Source organism: Aulonocara stuartgranti (genome assembly GCF_965226115.1).
Source record: "Aulonocara stuartgranti genome assembly, chromosome: 22".
Taxonomy (NCBI): domain Eukaryota; kingdom Metazoa; phylum Chordata; class Actinopteri; order Cichliformes; family Cichlidae; genus Aulonocara; species Aulonocara stuartgranti.
Window position 1 is genome coordinate 29897902 of NC_138957.1, and position 12611 is coordinate 29910512.

The 12611-nt window shown below is 37.4% G+C and overlaps 1 protein-coding gene across 2 annotated transcripts; it reads right to left on the reverse strand.

Annotated features, from left to right (window-relative positions):
• Positions 1-7483: 7483 nt before the first annotated feature.
• Positions 7484-10488, reverse strand: LOC309699408 (uncharacterized protein). Of its 2 annotated transcripts, XM_082522425.1 has the most exons (4): positions 10117-10488; positions 8890-9097; positions 8186-8275; positions 7484-8097 (listed from the first exon to the last, which is right to left on the reverse strand). In XM_082522425.1, the coding sequence occupies exons 1-4, from the start codon at positions 10194-10196 to the stop codon at positions 7849-7851; spliced, it is 627 nt and encodes a 208-aa protein (XP_082378551.1). In that variant the 5' UTR covers positions 10197-10488; the 3' UTR covers positions 7484-7848. The 2 variants fall into 2 exon arrangements, 1 of the variants encoding a protein (XP_082378551.1); XR_014274327.1 differs by lacking the exons at positions 7484-8097; positions 8186-8275 and having other exon boundaries at positions 8697-9097; positions 10108-10488.
• Positions 10489-12611: the final 2123 nt, after the last annotated feature.

Sequence of the window (12611 nt, forward strand, 5' to 3'; positions counted from 1 at the left end):
ACATGTTTCTGTCTTGCTTGCTAAACATTTAATTTATTTCTAACACAGTGCAGCTTTGTGCAGCTACAAGAATGTCAAATGTTTTTGTCAATTACAGTTTCTCTCACTGTTTTCTCACAGCAGTGTCTCACAACGCCGAATGCGAGAAGCAGAGCCACAGGAAACAAGACATTTTGTAATAAGTGACCACACATTAAAATATAGAATAGAATAGAATAGAATAGCCTTTATTGTCATTGTACAGAGTACAACGGAATTGGAGTGCCACTCCCCTGGTGCAAGTTTCAATAATAAATATAAATGTAAAATATAAAAAGTACAAAAAAAACAATCGTAAGTACTCAAACAATAGTATGTACAATATATACAGGATAGCAGCATTAATATAATGACAGTATGAATAGCAGCATAATATAATGACAGTGACAGTATGGAATAGGTTCAATTGTTTTTGTGCTTATTTACTACGGTGATAGCTCTGGGAAAGAAGCTATCCCTGAATCTGTTTGTCCTGGTTTTATGTGACCTGTACCGTCGGCCTGACGGTAATGTATCGGTAAAATATCACCTAATAGTGATGACAGTTGGTTCCTTCTTTTCTTCCAACTTTTTTCTTTCTTGTGTTATCATACATACTGATGTGTCTCAAGTTTTGTGCACAAATGTTGTTTTATTCCTGCGTTGATTTAGCACCACACTGATATATCAGACCTTATATGTAGCTCTGTGGATGGTTCATCATCTTTTTGTGGTATTTATAGCTCTTTCATAAAACTTCATAAAATGTGGCACGCACGCACGCATGCACGCACGCACACACACACACACACACACACACACACATCCAATACAGCCTCGCTTACTCTCTCTTATGTGCAGTATTACTGTGTGCAATTGATCTGTGTATATTTTTACAATACAGATGTCCATATTTATATTCCTAGATTTTGTACTGTACGTTCTTTAGAGTGTACATTTGAACATTTTATTTTTACACTGTCTGTGATATCATATTTTTATGCTATTTTTTTGTTCTGACTTTGTACTGTCCACTTTCTGCTGTGACCAAGCAAATTTCCCTTATCTTATCATATCTTATCTTTGTGAAAGACAGATGAACATCGAGACTCACTTTAAATGTCTCTTTAGGATTTTCAGAAAAACATTTGTAAATTATTTTTTTCACTGTTTTCTAGTGAAACAATTTCCCATTAAGTTTTATAAGGTGAGGATTAGATGTTATCTGCACCCCGTGCTTCAATAACAGTTTTATTTTTCTTTAATTTAAAACTATGAAACTTTATATTTTTGGTATCATCGAGGTCACTTAAGTTTTGCTCTATGGTGTTTCAAATATTATGATATATTGATATATATGTGCATTTTTTTGCTAGTGTGATTTAATGTAGGCAACATTTCAGATCTTGATTTGCTTAAATAACTTGCTCATGTGTGCCATCTGTTTATCTATTTCTAGGGATTTTAATAATGTGCATTTATCTCTTAAAACATTTTATTGATGGATATTTTTATATTATTTTAAATACACTAAAGCTTAACTTCAATAGACTCAAGGCTGGTAAAAAGTACATTGTTCACTATAATTTCTCAAACTGCACACTTACAGTTCAGAGTAATCGCCATGACTTTTTTGGCATTTGTTTTTTATTGTTCACAATTGTTTTATTGGTTACAATTATTTTAATACATTTTAGTTTTTATTTTATATTTTTACTAAAAACTTTTTGAATGGAAGCTTTGCATCTTTGAGCCACTAGCTTTGTAAAAGTATCCTCCCTTCTCTGCTCAGATTATTTTACAGTTTTTTATGAGAGAGAGCGACTGAGATCAGATTTGGGGAATTTGGAGGCCAAGTCAACACCTCAAAGTCGTTATTGTGCTCCTCAAGCCATTACTGAAGTATTTTTGCTTTGTGGCAGGGCCCATTATCTTGCAGAAGGAGGCCACAGCTATCAGAGAATATGGTACCTGACGCACATGCACCTGGCCATCCATTTAACAGCAAATGACAGACCACCTTCTTCTAATACTTCTAATGCACAAACCATTTGTTTGTGCTTGTGGCAATAGGAGGGGTCCGCTTAGGGACACTGACTAGTTGTTGCAATGCAGCCCCGTACACAGCAAACTACAATGCACTGTTCCTCCTTTATGGAAAATCAGATAGCTGCGGAAACCATAGCTAAATTAAGCAAACAGGAAACAACAACAAAGTTCACAAGAGAAACCACACGTTGAAGTGTTAGCGCCTCCTTTTCTTGTTTGTTTCTTCTTTGTTGAACCAAATATAACCAAATACCCTGATATGTTAAAGGACTGAATGTGTACGATAGTTTGGTCTTAATTTATGTGCAGATAATATTGTTTTATCCTTGCATACTTTTTTAACCTATAAATATCAGTTTTGTTTTTCAGAAATGGCTCTTTATCACCACATGAATGTTCTTACCTTTTACCTCTGTGAACAGCTTGTCACACCCAAGCATCAACGATCTGACTTCAGTTAGTCCTTCTGTTTCTGCAACAGAAAAAAAAGTTCTTTATTATTTATTTACATTTAATGCTTCGACACGCAGTAGAAAAACATCTCTTTGTGCTACCTGCAGGTACCGCCTCGAGTCTGAACACTCACTATAAAATCTTGCTCTTCTCTTAATTATTTTCAGAAAAAAATGAGAGCTGCTTATTAAGCTCAGCAAATAAGCTCAGCATATTTTATAGTTTGAACTGACTTTCATATACAGATGATGTCCAATCACTGCTGGTTTCTCACAAATAATTTTAGGAGCTACTTGCAGGATCTATTGAACTAACACATTGTGGCTGGAGCATATCAAACTTTTTGTCAGTCCTGTCTTTACATTAAAATTAATTTATGTATCTATAAGTCTGTTCCTTTTTGTAATCATCTGAAGATACAAAAAATTAAACGTAAAATTTAATTTGTCATAAAATGCAGGACAATTAGATCCAGATGCAGTTTGCAGTGACAGACTGGAGGTTAACCCTTTAAGACCTAGAACCAAGTCCGCCAGAGCTTATATTATATTTTTACATGCTGTAGTGCCATTTTTGGGAGCATTTCAAGTTGCTACACATCAATACAACCATTATAGCCCAAATTTTAATAATATGTCTGCATTAAGTGCATAGTAATTCCATACATTGCAAAAAAGTGCAATAAACTACAAAAAAAATTAAAATCGTTTTTGTTTTTTTAACATATATTTGTAGTTAGAGAAATTTAAGAGGCTTATCCCTCAAAACTGTAAATACAAAAAAGTTACACAAAATAGTTTCCCACCACAGGAAATTTATTTTAAGTGTCTTCATAGTTTTATTTTTGAAATACGCCAATTTTTATATACTGCAGGAAAAATGAAAATAAATATTATAATGCAAATTTGCAAAAAAACAGCATATGCATCAAAATAAACTATTTCCAGCAGTGCAATATGAGTCCTAAGCATCCCAGAAACGACACAGAAAGTCAGAAAGTCAAACATAACTTTTAAAAACACCAGTATAGGCTCATAAGTTAAAAATTATGGCGCTAGCTTACGTGGTTGCAGTGCTACTGGGATTTAAAAATAGTTATGCAAAACAGAGCGTGCCCGCTCCTACCGGCTTTAAAGGGTTAACCAAAAACGTGCTTTTATTGTGGATGACAATGTTCAGAACACAAACTTAACAAAATTCAAAAAAGCACTGGATAAAAAAAGACACCAACACAGTAACATGCAACAAACAAATGCAAAATTACACAAGGTAATGAGGGAAGTGGAAACAGGAGGGAAACTAAACACAGCTGAACACAATAAAGGTGAACAGACAGGAAATCAGACCTCAATCAGGATTTTGTTCTTAAGTATTTTTATTCATCTTTAGGCATGAAAAAAAAAAAAGATTTTTGAACTTTATTTTTTAAAAAACTTTTCAAAAGTGTATTTTTACATGTCCACTTAGATGGATAACATCACCTTTGGAGTGGGTGGCAGGGTATGGAGTGACACATCAGTGTCCAATGTAGTGGTGTGTGCAAGTATACCATCAATACTGACACAAATACAAGAAAACAGTTTTGAATAGCTGTTCACTGTAGTGACCACTATGCGTAATAAGTGATAATCAATCATTCAGCAAGTTCAATTCAGACCTTGGAAAAGTGTCACACAAAAACGTTTGAGTTTGGAGTTTAACTAGAGACAAAATGTTTGATACTGTATTGTATTAACCAAAAACATTTGAGCAGGCTGTGGCTGCATGCAGGAAAACAGCGTGAAGTCCGATATTTGAGAAAACAAACATCTGTCTTGTAGGTTTTCTTCATTTTTTTTCCAGTTAAACTTAATCAGAACACTGAAACTATAAGTTGGCCATGATGTTTGCACACAGTACCAAGTTATTTTACTGTAAACATTCTCTTCCTCTTATTTATGGTAAATCAGATAGTTGTGTCAAATGCTGCTGCATTAACAAAACAGGAAACATGACACACTGTGTATCAGAAAACAACATGGTTGACTGAGCTAACCACACGTTAAGTTATCACATAATCTTAAATAAGCACAGAAAGAGGTAGCCCCTCCTTTCTTTTGTGTTTCATCTTTGTTGGACTAAATTTGATCAGATAGAGAACATTTTAAACTCATATGGCAAAACACTGATTGCAAAATAACTTCCTGTTGACTTTGAAAGGTTGGGAGTTCAGCTTGAATAACAACTTTGATTTCCTTTGTTTTCAGCATCACTGAGGTCATTTAAAACCTTGATGATGCTGACTTGCTGCACCCATCTGTTCCATCTCTGTCTGTCTGTTTGCTTTTTAAAAAATTCACTGATGTACATTTGTTTTTTAAAACAAATTTAATCTTATTATATAATATTTGTTTTATTAAATATCATAATATTTGAAACACCATAGAGAAGTAAACACACATAAATGCACAATTTTAGAGCTAGAGTTTAGAGTTTTTGTAGTAGAATTTTTAGACACACACAAAAACACACACTCACACACTCAAACATTACGTTACTTTTAACTGTTAGCTTTAATGTTGTGTTTATACTACGGTGCAAAGTCACTGACAGTTATTGTTTTATAGAAAGAATGCAGTACCATAAATGAGTTCTGTTGTGCTGTCATTGACCCTTGAAGCACATTGTAGCACAAGCAAGTGTTTTAATAAAGAGCTCCCCCTACCAGCTTAGGGTTGAACACCAAGCTCCCAACTCTGTGGAGCTTCTTTGCTAACGTTCCTCTACATGCCACTATATCTATCTATCTATCTATCTATCTATCTATCTAAACAGATGAAATAGTAACTGTAAAAGTTGGTAACTTCAACTCTGGAAATGAATACACTATGAGCCATTAAAAACACAACAATATTTTTGTATATATTTGATAAGATTTAATGGAGTATGGAAGACACACACACACTGCAGGCATCAGAGGTTTGGAGTTTCACAGTTCGACTTCCTTTAACATCAGTAGTGTGCGTGTCTAGTTTTGACTGCTAGGAGTGCCTGGACCCTGTGTGGCCTTGAGGTCACCACTTTGTTGATCCTCTAAGGCAGGGGTGTCAAACTCCAGGCCTCGAGGGCCGGCGTCCTGCAGGTTTTAGATCTCACCCAAAGTCAACACACCTGAATCAAATGATTAGTTCATTAACAGGCTTCTGGAGAACTTCAAGACATGTTGAGGAGGTAATTTAGCCGTTTAAATCAGCTGTCTTGGATCAAGGACACATCTAAAACCTGCAGGACACTGGCCCTCTAGGCCTGGACTTCGACACCTGTGCTCTAAGGAATCTGATCCCACATGGCAGATACTGTATGTTATTGCACATGGTGAATACTGGGTGGGTGATCATACTGGCCAATGTGCAAAACCAGAATGTCCTGAAGGTGCACTATAGTATTCATTTTAGGCGAGTAAGGAGGCTGGTCTAATGGCCCGTTATTGTTTAGACAGTTGTAGGGCCATGGGAAGTTAACTAAAATACTGTTCCCGTGTATTTTCATATGTCTTATTTAATATTTGTTAGGTAAATTTTCACAGTCTTTAAACCTTGTGTTCAGTGGTGAGCCATAAATCTACAACTACCTTCTCTTTTCTGCAGATTCTGTCAGTTCTTCTCAAATGTCACAAAGAAAGCAAAATATTATATCTCACAGATATCATATCATCAATCTACAACTATCTGAAAGATTTTTCAAACATTCTTGAACATTTGAATAAAATGTCTTCTTGGAAAAAAAAGTGCCAGTACTATGGGGAAGTTTGCTACTTGCAGAGAGTGCAAGGGAACATGTTCTGTGACTGTTTGCTGAGGGTGGACTGAATGTTCAATCAACCCCCATCAAAAAATAAAATAAAATAAATAAATAATGAAAATAATAAAATAAAAATAAATAGTGGCATAGCTTATGTATCTATTAATTTCTCTTAGTAGTACACCCTTTTTTGTTTCAGCCTAACGCAACAAAAGGAGGATGGCACCACCTAGTGGCGCTATTCTGCAACTGTAATTGACAAGGAGGCATACAACTACGTTTTCTGTGATGTTATGTCAAAAACTGCATGTTCAACTGTTTAATACGACTTTTTAAGGCAGAATGAGATGGTGGGTCACTGTGGTGTCCAGTCTGGCCTCATTCCAACACAAGAGACAAGAAGAGACCAATCTTTTCTTTTATATATTCTGTGATCATGACCTCCTGTCTTTCATAGTGAATGATTGGAAGTCAGTGGAAAAAATGGAAGTCAAATTGGAAAGATTGAAAGTCAGCCACCTCCTCTTCCTGTGTCTCCACTGCTCTTCCAGTGTCCTCTCCTTCTTATTTGAGAAGGAAACGGCGCTTTCTCACCTCTACCAGAATCTGTGGCTCCATCTGTGGCCCATTCCGGAGCATCAGAATACTGCTCTGGGGTAAGTGACAACAACTTTTCTCCTTATTATCTCCCCAAGCTGGAGAAAATGAAAAGAAAGACTGTTGATGTTTCCCAGCCTGCTAACCCAGAAACTCTCAACTCTTAAGGTCATTACATTTGCTTTGCTTGACTCACTTACAAAGACTGCTTATTATGTTCCCACACTCTAAAAAATATTTTGTTGCCTCAACTTAAAAAAGTAAGGTAACAATTTCCACTCAGCTTTTTAAGTTACAAATTTTGCATATTATTAAGTAAATTCAGCAAGTAATTTTTAGGTTTGGCTAACTCAACTTGTTTAACAAACCAACATGATTTACCTTGACCTCCACAAGCATAATTAAGTTTATTCAACCTAATATTAATTTAAAATTTCTGGTAAAATTAAGTTGAGAAATTACATTAGTTGAGTTACACCAACGAACTTTTTTACATATATCCTACTCACAATTATCCATGCCAATTAGTTTAGGTTTCTATAGTAGCTTTTCTAAAAATCACACAAAGCCATGTCACTTATTCCAATTGATTATTTTATTACAAAACATTTTCAAAGTAATACACTTCTGTGTCAATACAACATAAATGAAACATTACAGCAGCCCTTTAATTATAAATGACTAAAAAAAAAAAAAAAAAAAAAGTACTTCATGTACATTAACATTAACATAAATTGGTATCAACTTGTTCAACTTGTCGCAGAATCAAGGAAATGACAAAAGATTTTAATGTTCAACAACAGAACAATCCAAAGCTAAGATTATATGTATTACAAACTTTTCTCAAAACTACACTCATCTGGGACTGCATACAAAAACGTAAGAGGCACATCGGAATACTACAGTCCAATTCACATTCGTTTCATGACAGAAGTTTGCACTTAACAGACATTACCCGTGGACTGGTTTAAGCCCATCAAGTTCCAGAAATACCTCTAGAGTGTTCTTTACTTGTTTTGGGTAGCTCAGATTGAGAGTGTATATAAGCCCCATCATTAAGGCACACACTCTGGGCACATCAAGGTCTTCCAGGACTGCTGTTCCTTCAATCACAATTTTAGCGACAGCTTTGAGAGACACTGCTGCACGTCTGGTGACTACAATCTTTACCACTTCTTCTGGGAACTGTTGTTCACCATCCTGGCAAGTAGGTAGTTTAAATGGAAACATGTCAGCATTTTATGTGCCATTTAAAAATAAAACACAAAAGAATGCGAGATTCACCTACCAGCTGTTCTCTGAAGAGATCCTCTTCCTTCTCTTTCAGATACACCTTCAGGCAACGGATTGCGACCTCTCTCTTCATTTCCACCGAACTCTGGAGAATAAAAAAAGCAAAACAAAACTTAAACTTACAGTTTATTAGGTGAAAAGTCAAAACTATTACATTTATGTGACTTGCATTGTGCCAAATATTGATTTTAAATATGTTTTTAAAAGAAATAAAGATTTAATCTTTGTAACTTCAATTTAATAATAATAATAATAATAATAATAATGGATACTTTATTGATCCCCATGGGGAAATTACTTGTTTTTCTCTGCATTTGACCCATTCACTCAGTGAAGCAGTGGGCAGCCCACTAAGCAGGCGCCCGGGGAGCAGTGTGTAGGGACGGTACCTTGCTCAGGGGTACCTCAGGGTAGCCGTTAAGTGGATTCGAACCGCCGACCTTCCGATCATGGGGCGACCACTTTACCTACTGAGCTATCCCTGCCCCAATTTAAACTGTTACACACTGGCCTGCTTTAAATGCCCACTTTGCTAGCAATAGGATAAAGTGACTAAAAGTAAATGTAACCTAAATTTCATCAACAGCACAATTGTGCTTTTGATGAATAGGACCTGAATCAGAGAATGACATGAACTATAACTGTAACTGTAACAACTAATTCATCAATACACCTGCGAGGTACATTATATATACTTTCCAGTTTTAGTAGTAGGTGGGCTAAATGTTTCTCAATTAAATTAGGCAATTCCCCAATTTCTTCATCCTCTTCATTTGCTACATCTTCACACAATGGATTTTCATTATGTTCCTCAAGAGGATCATCTCCTGCATTCAAACGACTGACACACCGCTGTATCAGCTCAGGCTTGAAGTCATCCAATGAGTGAGGAGTGTGTTTTCGGTTCCTATGAGAAGCATATGTTCAAATGAGCAGTTACAATCCCAGTACAGGCAAGGCATAAACAGTCCACCATGGCTATGTTTAAGCCTGTAATGCTTTAAGAGCTCATTCCTTCTTGATGTTTCAAACTTGCAAATTTTGCAAGTCCAATGCATTTTGAAATTTACTGCAACCTTTTGTAATGCAAAGAATTATTGAAGCTTTTGAGTTAACAAGCTATTTTAAGTATAAAACATTCTCTAAAACACTACAATGCAACACTGAAAAAGATTAATCATAAAGACTGAACAAAATTGAATTTTAAAATTGACATCTACAGACTGCAGTTTAAACTTGTAATAAGGTGTCAAATCCAAATGTGCAAGAGAAATTTCTTTTAAACTATTTAAATACCACTGTGGACATGCCACAATCCCACACTTTACATTATGCTTACAATTACAGAAAGCAAATGCAAGTCGTATGCACGCACACACACACACACACACACACACACAATAAATATTGTTTTTTGGGTTTTTTTTGCTAGGTCAACCAACTTTAATCTCAGGCAGAATTCCCAGTCGAGCTTAGAACATCAACACAATTGATAGAAATACTTTTAGTCAGGGATAAATTCACCACATTTTACTCTGTCAGTAATTAGTTACCTCACCCGAGACCATCTTGTGGAAACACGAATTTACTGACACCATGATAAAAATGCAGGCAGCTACTGACCGGTTAATTTGAACATATACGGGTTCAAATTGAACATGCTCTGCTGTCGACATAGTCTATCAGCTAACCAAATGTACCCTGACAAGTGACATGTTTTAATTGTATCTGTACTCTTTTATTTGTGAGGAACGTTTGCTAGCTAAAAGAAACGGCTAGCTAAACTTAAAAAAACAACAACAACTATACTCTGCTAAATTACGATTAAAACCATCAAATTTCAGTTTTTTTTAAATATGACATTTTAGAGTGTACAAATATAACTTGTAATTCATCTATTTAGAATTCAGTACTTACTTAACTCACCGAACACAGTCGAGGGCAAACACACCTCTTCTCCCACGAAGCCACAAGAATCCAGAAACTGTTGCGCACGATACGAACATATGCTACGGGGTTGCCCTTGTCTGTCTGAATGGTCTCAATTCAAACAGGAAGGATGTTGAAACTCATTTTTACATGTTACACAAACTTAATATTTTCTGTTGTTGATTGATGACAAAAGTATTTTATTCAATATACTCAAACATTTAAGTTAAGGAGCTGTTTTTTAATTTTTGTGTTGCACTGACTTCTAACATTGATTATTCAACTCACTAAAACGTGTACATGTAGGCAACTTACTTTTTTTAGCAGAAAAATGCTTTTTTGTTAAGTTCTACCGACAAACACAACGAATATTTTTTAGAGTGCAAGCTCTCCACTTCTGAGGCTGTTGGAAGTGCTGCTAACCTGGTTCTGCCAGAGACTGAAACTATGTAATGGCCTACACAGAGACTTAGTTTGAGGCTCCAGCCAACCACCGGCACTCTGAGGGCTGTGGACCAGTGTTGCCTCCTGCATCAACTGGGAGCTCAGCTGTGCCACCCCAGCCTCCTGTGTCAGCTTGTTTCCTGGTGTCTGCTGAGTTCTCAACGCTGCCACCTGCTGTGGGCTCCACACTGCCAGCGTCTTTGTTCGAGACTATGCCTGCTCTCTTGTGCTGAGAATCAGCCACCACCAGAGCCTGCTGTGTGCCCTGCGCAGCCCCACCCTGAGCCAGATTTTAGTGGGACCATATTTTTGGTCTTTTAGTACCAAACAGAATTGAAATCAATTAATCAGTGCACACTCTTGTACATGTGCATTCGAATGTGCACGTGAAACTGGTCGCATGACACCCAATGCACACAATCACCACTCTGGTTCTTCTCATCAGTGCAGGTGAAACCTTAACTTTCCATGACTGGGGAGGATGGGGTAAAAAACCTCTCAGTGGTAGCACGGTGCATTTAAACATGCCTAAATCATTTTCAGCACTTTCAAAATTTTTGTACATACATAAATCTGTATGTCTGCTGTGCATACAGATTTATGGAAAAAATGGGCCCTTTAAAACTTGACTTTTAATTCCTACAGTAAAACCCATCACCCATGCTGAGAACCTATTTATTTACTTCTAGGCTGGAAATTGTAATCCACTATTATCAAGTTCTTCTAAAAGCTCACTGAAAAGCCTTCATTTGATCCAGAATTGTAGTGAGAGTACTGATGAAGTAGAAAAATGTGCTTTATTTTCCATATTAGCTTAATTTCTTTCCCTTGGACTCTACAGACAGAGGACTCTGCCAGTAGTCCTTGGTTAAATCCAGAGTTGTGAAAAAAATAGCAGTGCCTAACTGGTCAATGAGCTTATTGGCCCGGGGAATGGGATAAGCATTAAATCTCATTTACCTTGCGGTAGTAGACATAGAAATGTATAGACCCATTTTTCTTCATCACAAGAACTATGGGGCTACACCACGCCCTGTGTAACTCTTTTATTACCCCCATTTTCAGCATTTTAGCCAATTCTCTCTGAACAGTTTTCTCTCTGAACAATTTCCCACAGGCACAGCCCTACAGACCCTACAGTTTAGACCAGGGGTCTCCATCTCCAGTCCTTGAGAGCTATTGTCCTGCAGCTTTTAGAAGCATCCCTACTCCAACCAAGCTGAATCAAATGGTTGAATTAGCTCTTTGGAATGCCATCAAGTTTGGCAAAGGCCTGGTAACAAGCCATTCATTTGATTCAGGTGTATTGTAACAAGGATGCATCCAAAAGCTGCAGGACAGTAGCTCTCTTGAACTGGAGTTGGAGACCTCTGGTCTAGACTCTCTGTTGTACAGCCGCTGCTGACATTCTTGGGCCTGCAGCAAATTTTATTGTGACAACATCCCCAAAGTGTGTGGCTTTGCTCTCATGTCCACAAGGTATTGAGTCTCATTTTTTGCTGAGCTTAAACCTTCCTCCCAGGTTTCTTTAATTCGGTCCTACAACCCTTGCTGCTTCTGGCCAAACATTAACTCAAAGGGAGAAAATCCCATGGAGGCCTGGGGAACCTCCCGCATTGCAAACAACAGAGGGTCTAACCAGCCATCCCAATTGCGTTTGTCCTCGTGAATGAATTTATGAATCATGGACTTTAAATTCTGATTCAGCTGCTCCAACAGCCCATCCTCTGTGGTCTTCTGCCCGCTTTACCATGATATCCAGGCCAGATGGTGGCAGTGGACCCATTCCGGTGTCTGCCAGGAGCCCTTCCACAAGCACTGCCATATCCAGCAGACGAGCTTCTCACTCTGTGGGACCGGGCTGCAGCCACCTGGCCACTGTGTTGTGCAGCTGCCTGGTGTAGGCAAAGGGCAGATCCTCTGACCCCATCCAATCTCCCTGGAAATTGCGGCAGTGGTCCGCTGGGGACACCCCCAGCCGTCTTAAACACCGGCCCTTGCTGTTGCCGGGAGGTTGAAGGCCACCACCATGAAACCAACCAATTTAC